Source organism: Alosa pseudoharengus, unplaced genomic scaffold (assembly GCF_046254945.1).
Source record: "Alosa pseudoharengus isolate Yale_2024_CS ecotype anadromous, Long Island Sound unplaced genomic scaffold, YU_APseudo_1.1 YU_APseudo_1.1_scf_15, whole genome shotgun sequence".
In the NCBI taxonomy this organism is placed as follows: Eukaryota; Metazoa; Chordata; class Actinopteri; order Clupeiformes; family Clupeidae; genus Alosa; species Alosa pseudoharengus.
In genome coordinates this window covers 30,885,864-30,898,396 of record NW_027468620.1, presented here as the reverse complement: position 1 = coordinate 30,898,396, position 12,533 = coordinate 30,885,864, and the positions used below count along the sequence as shown (strand labels likewise).

Below are 12,533 nucleotides of genomic sequence, written 5' to 3'. Positions count from 1 at the left end.
CTGTAAGGAGAGAAAGAAGCTGACCCTGTGGCCCATATGGCCCAGATCTAGCCCAAATCTGGCCCGAGTGCATACTACCTGTGGTGACTAAAGAACTGACCAGCTGTGAAGATGTCACTTCAGGTCATTATGCATCAGAGAGCCGATTGAAGCAACACATTAAAATTCAGTATTCAGTATGTGATTAACCAACTGAATTCCATCATAAATTAATGATAGTTTTATACAAGTCCAGTGTGTCCAAACTGTGATGACATCAAGGAATAAAGCACAAAATACAAACCTTGAATTATTGAACGCTGAAGCTGTAGTAGCATACAGATGCAAGCAAACAGGAAAACAGGCAAACAACAATCCAATCACTCACTCACTCACTCACTCACTCAGTAACTCTCTCTCTCTCACACACACACACACACACACACACACAGATTTCCTACTCACTTGTGAGCAGTGCGACTCCTGACACCATGGAACCGACCCAGGCGGTCATCCCTTTCCCCTCCTGGTAGGTGCTCAGCCACTCAGGGTACAACACCCCAACCGACTGCGGCGAGCCAAAGGCCAGGAACTGCGCCATGAAGGTGCTGGCCACAATCACCCATCCCCAACCTCCATCCAGGGCCTTCTCTGCTGTAACGCCACCCATACTTCTTACACCGAGTTGGTCGTGAGGAGGGGATCTGAAGGGAGAGAGGGAGAGAGAAAGAGAGAAGTGAAGGATTTAACAACGGTAACATTTTGTATAAAACACACCTGAAAGTGAAGAAGCTCCGCATGGTTCCAAACGGAGAAACGGAGAGGTGAAGATGTCACATTATAATTGTGTAATCTTCTTAAAAATGCATTCTTAGACACTTACAAAAAATCGGGACAACGGAAGAGGTTAAGATGGAAAAGTGAGGGATGTTAAAAGAGTTGTTGTCCGTCCCTCGCGATTGTGCGTGCCTGGCAGAGCAGGCAGGTTTCACGCCTTCAGGCTCTTTGGAGATGTCTCGCGCTTTCCATCGCGGGCTGCCTGGTTTTGAATGCTGCCGTGAAGACCACACCTCGAAGGAGGAGGAGAGCTGTCGTCTCGTGGGATCAAACTACCTTCATCCGTCGCCCTTTATAGAGTATGCGCTCTCGCGGCGCTTTTGTTTTGTTTTGGGACAGCGGGGTGCGCTTTGAGCAACTACCGATGTTTCCAATTGGAGAGACATGAATAATGTCTACCCATGGAAAGAGGCGCTCCTGCTACAGTTGCCTCAGCATCCGTGGGATCATACGCTGGCTGCAGAAGTCTTGTCAGACTGATGCATAAAGCACAGCGCTGGCAAGACAACAGCGATGCAAACAAGTCTGGACCAAGACTTTACACAGTCACCAATTAAACTCTTATAACAACTTTAAAATCGGTGTCCTTGAAATGATTATCTTGATTACATGCATTATCACTTCGCTTAGTCGTTTCACTAGCTACAAAAGCATAAAGAAAATAATGTAAATAATGAACGTGCTATTGCACTTACCTCAAAATGATCTGTAGGCACCTGTGCAGATAAATGCGTGCATCGAATGCAATGAGTTGCCATTAACGTTATCCGGCCACACTGACGGAGGAATGAAAACTAGCAAACATAAATATCATTGCTCGGCATTACATCGAGTCGCCGGGTGTTCCTGCTATTATTAGGATGTCGTGCTGTCTTCGGGATGCTTTGAACCCTCGCATCCGCTCAGCGCAGAAGCGCCGGTAGGAATATAAACCGGTTCAAAGCTGTTTTCACTGGTCCGGGTGGTGCGCAACTCACACACACCAAGGGAAGTGCCCATCCTGCTGACACGCGCACACACAGCATAACCGCGCGGCTAGTCGACTGTGGAAACTATGTGCAGATAGACGTAACGGGGAAATAGTTTACCTCTGGTCGGGCTACCCTGTGCCTTTGCCAGTTCTGAAGGGTTTTGAGGTAAGTCGTGAGGGAAATATATGCATATTGTGTGCGAATAAACACTCACCATTTACAAAATTATATTAAAATTTGGGATACTGAAGTGATCCCCAACATGCATGCCTATTGCGCCTTAAGTCTTGTTAACGAAGTTAATTTTCACATGAACAAGGTGACATCTAGTAAATTGCATGTTGGGGAAATTGTAGCACAAATTAAATGCAGCATCTGGGAAAATAGATACTTAGTTTTCATTATGATAGGAACTTGACAGATACATTGTTAATGCGAAAACTGCTCCTGCCTGAACCGGTTCTTCGATAATAACAACCGGGAGATGTATTAGGCCAGCTCCGCTACATGGGTGCTGGGAACGGGGAACGGGCAACGGGAGTGTCGGCAGAGCGAGGTCACATGAACTCCCCTCTTGGAGGATTATGTTACACCCACAGTCATGACGCACAGTAATGAGACCTACAAAAACATATACCACTAGGCAAGATCTCATCGGCTTTGCAGGGTTAATATAATGAACTCAGTTAACCCTAAAATGTGACTTTTTTGTATTTGTTAGGTTAAATATTTCCATTGATGAAAAAGTAGGAGGTAGCTTCCTTGTATGTTCCAAATAAATGAAGTAAACAATTCATAAACAGTGAGCTACATATAGCTGCATTTCGATCTATAAATACCATTTATAACGCATATGAGGGTTGTCCTCTACAGTTTAACATCAAACCTGAAATAGCAAACAGGACACATTGGGAGACAGAATTAAACAACTGGTTGATTACGACCCAAACTTACCCTTATCCGCTTACCCCCACATCCTTGTCTAGTTCATCTCATTCTGTCAGTGTAATTCAAATGTTCCAGCAAACATTTACACACACACACACACACAGTCCATACACACATATATTCTATTGAAAGACACCAATTTGTAAAATTAATTTAATGTAATTGTTTATATGTTTGTCTTCATTGATGTCCTATACAGTAGCCTATAGCATATTTGAGGTGCAACACATTTATTCAAGCATGAAGCCACTACACCTTTACAAAGATATATACATATATTTCTTGATATAAATATATTTCTTGATACATTTGCACTGTTTTGGCTTTAAAAAAAAAATTCTTATTAACCTGTGCATAATAGACAGTAGTTTCCTTTTCTGTGTAGTCTCCTTTACCACACTTGCTTATGTAATAAAACATCATGTCCCATACATCCGTTAGTTCTCAACATATTGTTGCAACAACTAGCTTTAACAGCCACATAGTGAATTTGTATGGCAACACCCACACCCACACACAGAGACACACACACACAGATTATAAGTCTTGTAGAACATTCTGCATGTGAACACATTCAAGGCCTGGTGGGCCAGGTCTTTTTTTATAATTTGACTCATACTTGAACCAATATTTATGGATCAAATGTATGATCTGTAGCAGCTGGGATAGCCTACTAGATATGATATCAGCCCATCCACTCTGTCAGTGTTCACTATAATAAGAACCGTACAACCTTTTAATATCACTATAGCTGATAAGAATAGTGATGTCCACATATTGCTCACTATAACAATAGTAGAATGACATCATTGAGCTTGGGCATCGCTTGCAAAACGATTTTATGAACGACAGATTTGCTTGTCTCTGAATTCCTCTTCGGAGAATTGTAGTTCCTGCTGAACAAGGCGTTAAGAAAACTGGGAATTTTGCAAAGGAGCATAGAAGGCCAGAGAGAGAGAGAGAGAAAGAGAGAGAGAGAGAGAGAGAGAGGAGAGATCAGAGGAGAGAGAACGGAGAGAGAGAGAGAGAGAGGAGCAAGAGAGAGAGAGAGGAGCGAGAGATCAGAGGACAGAGAGAGAGAGATCAGAGAAGAGAAAGAGTGACTGAGATCAGAGGACCCAGAGGAGAGAGAGAGAAATGAGCCAAACCTAATGGAGGAGAGAATGAACACAAATGATCTGAGGGAAAAAATGGAGTGGAGACCGACAGAGTGAAAGAGAGCAAAAGAGAGGGAGAGAGAGAAAGACAGAGAGAGAGTGAATGAGAAAGAGAGAGAGAGAGAGAAAGAGAGTGAGAGAGAGAGAGTAGGGGTAAGCTACTTTGATGTCCGTGCTGTCCTGCTTCTTGACGTCGGGCCCTTTGTCAGGAGGTCACAGAGGCTAATGCCAGGAGCTGCGTAGAGAAGCGACAGAGCAGGTCTCAGCCGGACAGACCCGCTGTCCCCAGGCCCTGGGACACTCTTTCCCACACTCGCACTAAGAACACTGCTCAGACCACGGGTTTGTCCCCACTAATCCTCTCAGAAGAGGAGGTGTGTGTGTGTGTCTGTGTTTGTGTGTGTGTGTGGAGAGAGGGTTGGGTGGCGTGGTGTGATGGGATCATATTCGGTTAGAAGATTTTTTGGTCATGAAGTTGAGCTTGGTGTTGTGCTGTCGGACACTTGGGTGGTGGCATCCAAAAGGCCATGCTGTACCTGCACACAGAGGAAGTGAGGAAAGCCCACCGCACACGGCGGGCGATGCGACAGTCAAACGCGAAGGTGGAATTCTGTAATCGCATTACTACACACACTGCTGCCGACGCAATCACCCATCGATTCCGTGGCCAGACAGCTTCTATTATGACGTATCAAAATCGCCCTGAAAAATAGAAAAGGGTCGAGCGACGGCCGCCCCGTCGTTCCACTTGCTGTGTGCGTTCACACCGTTCACTTCAATAGATTCTATTCCATTTTGCCGGTCACCTGCCATAAATCGCCGTCGCGTCGCCAGCCTTGTGCGTAGGCCTAAAGTAGTAAGTGAGAGCTGTGCAAATGTTCTATCTTCTCAGAGAGCTGTGTGTAAATGTTCTATGTTCTCAGGGAGCTGTGTAAATGTTCTATGTTGAGAGCTGTGTGTAAATGTTCTATGTTCTCAGAGAGCTGTGTGCAAATGTTCTATGTTCTCAGAGAGCTGTGAAAAAAGATTCTATGTTCTCAGAGAGTTGTGTAAATGTTCTATGTTCTCAGAGAGCTGTGTGCAAATGTTCTATGTTCTCAGAGAGCTGTGTGTAAATGCTCTATGTTCTCAGAGAGCTGTGTAAATGTTCTATGAGACAGGCAAATCTATACATTTATCTACAGATTTTATGGAGTGGATCTCTCAGCAAAACAAAACAGGCTAGTTCAGTTTTGGGAAATGAGCTTATTTGCCATCTACCCCAGAGTTCGGTAAAATAATACACCTTCTCCAGTCTGACACTATTAGCCTAGCTTAGCATAATTAACTGGAAGTGGGTAGTACCCGTTGGCCTAAATCTAGCCTGTATAGCTAAAAGGGAGCTAAAGGCTAATTGGTCTGAGTTGATGTGTTCCTTTAAGTGTCAGTGCATACCCTCACTTAGCAGAACATTTCAATTCATCAGCTGTGAACACGTTTCCTTTGAACATTTGTCACATTTGAATATTTTGTCCAAATTGTTTGACTGAAATGGTAACCCTAAGTCCAGTATTCAGGATTGTTTGACAAGAACTACTTACTTAGACCATTTGCGTGCATTCACAGACGTTCAAAGTGAATCACAGACAACACAGTGTGTCTGTAGGTAGCAGACCCCAGCAAACTCAGGACCCCTGTTAATCCAGTTCTCTCCATTGTGTTCACATGCCGAATTGGGCAAGAAGCATTTTCCCTTAATAAACAGAACTAAAGTAACACTATATGATTTCTATAGTAGTTCCACGGCAGTGGATAATACTTCTATGATGTTCTGCAATACCAATATCCTTGCCTTCTGTAGTGTTGCTATAGTAGGCCTACAATCGTATAGCACTTCTATATGTAACCGAGGTCGTAATTCGTCCGCCGCTCACGGCCCTCGAACCCGCCACCTCGACACACACCGGCATGGGAGTCGAACGCTCTAACCACTGAGCTAAAAGCCCAGGCTTCCAACTCAGCGGTTAGAAGCGTTCTTAAGGTTAGGGGTGTGAGGATTTACACGGGCAACTAGCACGCTAGCTCAGTTTGCCTCCGTACATATAGAATGTCCCAAAAAAACTATAAGATTCTTATAATTCCAATTTATCTCTATATACCTATGATTACTATAATATTGTGCCCCAAATTACTGCAAGATTCCTATAGATCTGTTTTTGTTAGGGTTTGTGTCATTTATGCTGTCAGTGCAAGTGTCCAGCATTCCAGTTTCAGAGCCATGACAGCATGAGTAAAGGGTCGTTTACACCAGGAATGATAACTGTAAAGATAACTATAATATAAGCATCCACACTGACCAGTGATAAGGAAAGTCTCTCCTCGTATTGGTGAATGTGAGTGATGTATATCATTTGATGGATTCGGATTGGCTGTCAGCTTTATATCGTTCTCTAAATCGCTCTGAAAGTGATCCCCAACAATGTCATTCTCCATGTTGTTATCGTTGTAGTTTATGTGTGGACGTCGTCATTCATATTAGCAAGGATACTTTTTTTGTCGCTGACGTTATAGTTATCATTCATGGAGTGAGCGGTCCTTAATCCACACATACTGTTGCCTTCCGCTCTCTAATGAAGTCTTTTATCCAGCAGCTCTATGTACATTAGCATTAGCTGTGTGCATACTCTTTTACTTGCTTTTATCCAGTACCTCTGTTTACTGCTTGCTTGCTCTTCTGTGTAAATGGCTGCTTCTTTGTTTTCAAGGTGCTGCCACATGCTATCGTACACAAGCACAATAACGGACTGTGCTATGAAGTTGACAACGATGAGAAGAACTGATAGTAAACAAACCTGAGAAACCTCCCCAGTATACACACGTACACACACACACACACACACACAGCGTAGTATCTTAGATAGCAAGGAGGTTTTAGGCAGGGAGGCACCAGAGCAGAGCTGACTCAGCTTCCTTCGAAGATCTCACCCTGGAGTAGCATTGGGGTTAGTGTGTGTGCGTGTGTGTGTGTGTGTGTGTGTGTGTGTGTAAAAGGTGATGATTCACAAAGCACTCAGTGGTGGTAATAAAAAACTCCCGCCTCCTTCACCGGAAAACACAGACGGCCCTTTTCCCAGCAGTGCTGGGAAGCCTAAGCTCACGACTTCACAAGAGGATGTGCGTGTATGGTTGGGTTAACCTTGTCGCCACAGAAATCGCGCCATTACCATGGAGAGAGAGAGAGAGATAGAGAGAGACAGAGAGAGAGAGAGAGAATATACAGGAGGGAGGAGACCAGCTGTTAGATAAGAGGGTTGAGATGCTTGAGTTTGTGAAGAGAGAGAAGTGTCGGAGCAGCTTCACCACTCTGTTAGCCCTCTGCCTGGGAGGGGGGGGGGGGGGGGGTGTCAGAGTTCACGAGAACTTCACAGCGTTCCGTTTCAGACGGCTGCTTGGATTGGTTCAAGTTGCGCTATGCAACAACAACAAACACAGCTTGAGGACACCATAACAGAGAACATGTGGTTTGCAAACCCAAACTGCTAACAGTGAAGCCTATGGTAGTGAGGGGGGAAAATAAACTACGATATTGTTTGATGGCCTCCCACCACCTACCCTAAAACATAAAGATGAACCTGTCCTCCTAGAAGCCCAGCAAGGTGGACGTCTAAATGTCGGTTCCAGGCTCAGATTCCTTTCCTTTCCTCTGTAATTGCCCCAAGACGTTTTACACACTTTCATTTGTACATGTCACACACACACACACACACACACACACAAAGTTTATGTGAACTTTATAGAGTGCAGGAATCACACCACCCTTCTCCTCCTCCACACATAAGCACACACACACACACACACAAAGAAAGTTTATCAGTGTAATCGCTTTATGGAGTACAGGAATCACATCACCCTCCTCCCACACACACACACACACACACACACACACACACACACAGAGCGTAACTGGATGGAACCAGTCTGAGGCGGGTTTGACTTGGTCGGGGCGGATGGCAACTTCTGCACCAGGGCCGAGCTCAGACGTGGAGCTTAGAATGAAATATTTCTCAGACCTGATTAACGTCAGGTTGAGGGTTCTGAAACATAAACGGTGACCAACTAGAGTGGAAAAGAAGTGGGAACAAAAAAGAAAGAAAGGAAAGAAGGAAAGAAAGAAAGAAAGAAAGGAAAACAAAAGAAAAAATGCTCTCGCTTTTCCGAGGCTTTCGGCGCGAATGAGGTGATGGGGGTTAAGGTCCCACCTCCTGTAAAGCTGTGTGCGTTTAGGAACGCCGGGGCGCTTAGGAGCAAAGGGCTATGTTGCTGGGTACCACGGGGAGCTGGCCCAGAGAAGCTAGCCCAGGGACAGGGAGAGTTATGCCGGACACATTCATGTCAGTTTTGAATACAGATTAATGACTGACAGATGAATGTCAGAGATGCAGACCTAGGATAGTTTCGGCACCCCTTATCAAAATGTCTGTTATTATGAATTATTAAATATATAATAATTATGTTTAGTGGAAAATGGCCTAATCTCTAAAAGGAACAAAGCTTGAGATGAAAAAATATTTTACATGTTATTAACAGGTGCATGTATTAATGCATGTTTTGTAACATTTTTGGAGTAAAAAAAAGTAAATAGACAGTTAAAAATGGGAAGTGATTTAGCTGAAAAAGTGCCGATACAAATGTGCTAGCTTCAGTTTTATGCCTTTTAAAGGTCATCTTTTATTAGCTTAGATGTTCTCATTAACAAAGACTTTGATAAGGGTGCTCAATGTTTTTTTGAGATAATGTAATGCCGTGTACCTCCAGTCAGTGCAACTCCAACTGCATAGATTCTCAGATGACCCTGCAGTGGTGGGGTGTGTCCCTGGTGAGGAGACTGAGAATTGGGAGAGACCTGGTGAACTACTTTGTGGAGCACTCTTTGTGGGACAACCACACTGCAAAAAATGATATTTTATCAAGTGTTAGAATCTTATAATAAGATACAAAATCTAGTTAGTATTGTTTTTAGTAAAAAGATACTTACTTTAAGCTTCTTAAATTAAGATTTTGATCTCGGCAGATCTTACAAGAAAGCTCATAGTAAGTATCTTTATACTAAAAACAATACTAACTAGATTTTTTTATCTTAATATAAGATTATAACACTTAGTAATATATAATGTTTTGCAGTGCACCTCCTTTTAAACATGGCCAACACAAAGGAGATGGTTGTGGATTTTAGGAGGGCCCGGGCCGGGAAATAGTTTCCTAGTTGTTTACGCTCCAAAATTGACTCTGAGGGAAGTGCAGTGGGTGCTCGAGCTTTGACAACAAACCGGACTGGAGGAGTATATTGAGGATGAGGCTTTAGGCCGACACTGAGGGTTAACTATTGTATTGTAATGTTCATATTGTGTAAGTCTCTTGGGACAAAAATGTCTGCAAAATACTTTAACTGTAACAATAACTTTATACTGGAGGGGATAGATAGAGCAGACTGTATGTCTTTGAAGAAGCATTTCATGTGTGCAGCAAGATGTCGACCAGCTGGGGTGCGTTTCCCAAAAGCATAGTTGCTAACCTGTTAGCAACTTAGTTACAACCAACAAAGTAGCTAACTTAGTTAGCAACTATGCTTTCGGGAAACGCGCCCCAGACCGTTTTTTGAAGTTCAGTTTTTCTCTGCAGCCAGCTGGGGGGGGCAGCATCAGAGCCAGCAACTCTAAAGAGACTGAACAAGCTCTGTGCAGGGGGCTGCTTTGGATCCCAGCGCCTTGAGCTGGTTGTTGAGAGAATGCAGCACAAACTTCTCAACATAATAGACAACACACTTCACACCCCCTGCCTGTGTGATCTACTGGTCAGACAAAGAGTGTTTTGAGTCAGTGGCTCGTTTGACTCTGCTATTAGAGGGGCCGCTACAGGTCAATCCTACCCACTGAAGTTGCAAAATGACTGATAAAAAAATATATATATATATTTAAAATTATATATATATATATATATATATATATATTTTTACATTGTATTCTCTGCATTATGCATGATATTGTAATACAATGCCTTTTCCAAAAAAAAGCTGTGAGGCTGTGTAAATGTAAATAATAAATATAATGCTATGACTTGCAAATCATGTAAACTTTGTATTCAATTGAGAATAAAGCATAGACAACAGATCAGTTGTTGTAACAGAGAATTCGTTTTTTGGAAAATGTGATCATTTTGAATATGATGCCAGCAACAAAAAAATGAAACAGTGTTATGTTGATCACTGTTGCTTCACCCCTTGTTTCGATAACAGTTGATGTTTGGAAACTGAGGAGACCAGTTGCTGGAGTTTTGAGAATTTTATGTTATCCCAGTCCTGCCTGATATAGGATTTCAGCTTTGCTTCTCAACAATCTGGGGTCTCCTTAATCATGTTTTTCATTCCATGATGCACCCAATGTGAGAGGTCTGGACTGCAGGCAGGCCATTTTAGCACCTGGTCTCTTCATATGGACCCATACTGGTGTATGTGCAGAATGCAGTGGTTTTCCTGAAATATTCAAGGTCTTCTCTAAAATAAATGTCTGGATGGCAGAATACTTTTCTCGAAACCGGTGTACATTCATTGTGCCTTTCCAGATGTGCAAGCTGCCAAAGGCAATAATGCACCCACATACCATCAAAGATGAACTGTACACAAATCACAAGATGGATGGCCCCTCACTTCTTCATGCCGGAGGAGGCAGAGTGCATTATTTTCAAAAATGTCAAATGAATGAATTTATGTCAAATTCTGATTGAGGAAGGACAGAGCCTCAGGGCTCCTACACACAGTTGCGTTCCGTCAACGCATGCCAGTGGGTGTTCCCGACGGTAGCTATGCAAATGACTGAAGGTATAACCGTAATTTGATTGGCTGGTGGCCTCCGTCGATTGGCTTGATTGGCCGGTGCCGTCCATCAGTTCAGCAACAGCTGAACTTCTCAACGCGAGCGACGGGAGCAACGCGACGCAACGGACCCACAATTCAGTTTTGCGGATGACGTAAGCCCATGTAAATTGAACGGGATGCGTCTCCAGCACTGCAACGCACGCAACTGTGTGTATGAGCCGTCAGTCCATTATAAATGAGCCTGGGCCCAGATAAGATGGGTGTATTTCTGAATCTAAAAGTCTAAATGATTTCTTCTTTGAATGGTAGTTTTAGCCAGCATTTGTGGATGGTGCATCAAACTGTGTCTATAGATAATGGTTATCGGAAGTTTTCCTCATCAGTTTTTTTTATTTATATTTTACACAGCATCCCGATTTTTTTGGAAACAGGGTTATAAACACACTCTACAGTCAATTTGCTTTAAATTCAGTTGTCTCATATTTTCTTTGTAAGTTATATTTGTTCTGTGATTTCTGTGAAGTGCTGCTGCAACACTAATTTCCTTTTGGGATCAATGCTGTAAATCTATCCATCCATCTGTCCAGACATCATACACAACCACAGAATCATATGTACATATGTACCAATACGTGGGGCAGCCGTGGCCTGGTTAGCGCTTCGGACTAGTCACCGGAGGGTTGCTGGTACGAATCCCGACCAGTAGGACGGCTGAAGTTCCCTTGAGCAAGGCACCTAACCCCTCACTGCTCCCCGAGCGCCGCTGTAGCAGGCAGCTCACTGCGTCAGGATTAGTGTGTGCCTAACCTCACTGTATGTTCATTGTGTGCAGTGTTTCACTAATTCACGAATTGGGATAAATGCAGACCAAATTTCCCTCACGGGATCAAAAGAGTATATATACTTATATACTATACATCTCCAGTTTCCAGGGTCTCAGTCATATTATACACAACAGAATCATATGCACATTTCTAATTTCCAGGGTCTCCACTGATTGGAGGGTATAAGATGATGTGGAACACTCTGTAGGATTAAGAGGTGTGTTACCAAATGACACATGTACCTTGGTGCACCATACCACTAGTAGTGTTAAACATAGTCACTTTGTAATAACTCAGCATCTCTAATTCTGTACAAGGCGGGCACACTACCTCAACATACACACAGACAACCACAGATAAACTCGGATACACATACTTGTTATTGTTATTTATTTGTGACCGTCAGCCTGGCTTACTGGAATAGAACTAGCTGTGCATGAACTTACATTCATACCCAAGCCCCCCCCACCCCCTACAGGGTGAGAGCTGGCACTATGCCTGGCACCAAGAGGCGCCAGCGATCGGATATCAGCACCTGTGAATACTGCATACACAGAGTGGAAACCTAACACATACCACAAACAGATATAAACACACACACAGACACAAGCTTATGGTGCCAAGTCCACAGCAGTCAGTCACGTTTGTGACGATTAGATCACAGAAAACAGAAAGGAAACAACATGTAACAAAATATTTGTCCGTGTAGCGGAGTACTTTAATGGCACATTCACACTAGACCGTTTGGTCCGGACGCAAGCTCGTCTGGATCGATGGTTCGGTGATTTCTGCTAATGTGAACGCAGTCTACCGAAACCGGGTCCGCTAGAAAACAGTGGTCTGGGGTAGGCCTACGGTTCGGTAGAACTCCGGTGCATTTCGAATGCCATCTGTTCAAAAACCAGGAAATAAACTGACGTTTTTGCAATGTTGCCAAGCGATATTGGTCAAAAGAAGCTAGTGACAT

At 43.5% G+C, this 12,533-nt stretch overlaps 1 protein-coding gene across 2 annotated transcripts in view; it reads right to left on the bottom strand.

Moving 5' to 3' along the window:
- slc16a9a (solute carrier family 16 member 9a) overlaps nt 1-2,029 on the bottom strand; it is a 12,459-nt gene extending 10,430 nt beyond the window's left edge. The window contains exons 1-2 of one of the 2 annotated variants that reach the window (XM_076286233.1): nt 1,512-2,029; nt 445-683 (exon numbers count right to left, since the gene is read on the bottom strand). In XM_076286233.1, coding sequence (XP_076142348.1) covers nt 445-649 — 205 coding nt within the window. In that variant the 5' untranslated portion in view covers nt 650-683; nt 1,512-2,029. Of the gene's footprint in view, nt 1-444; nt 684-862; nt 1,143-1,511 lie in introns of those variants that run through there. The other variant, XM_076286234.1, reaches the window with a different exon arrangement.
- Between the last annotated feature and the right edge of the window lie 10,504 nt (nt 2,030-12,533).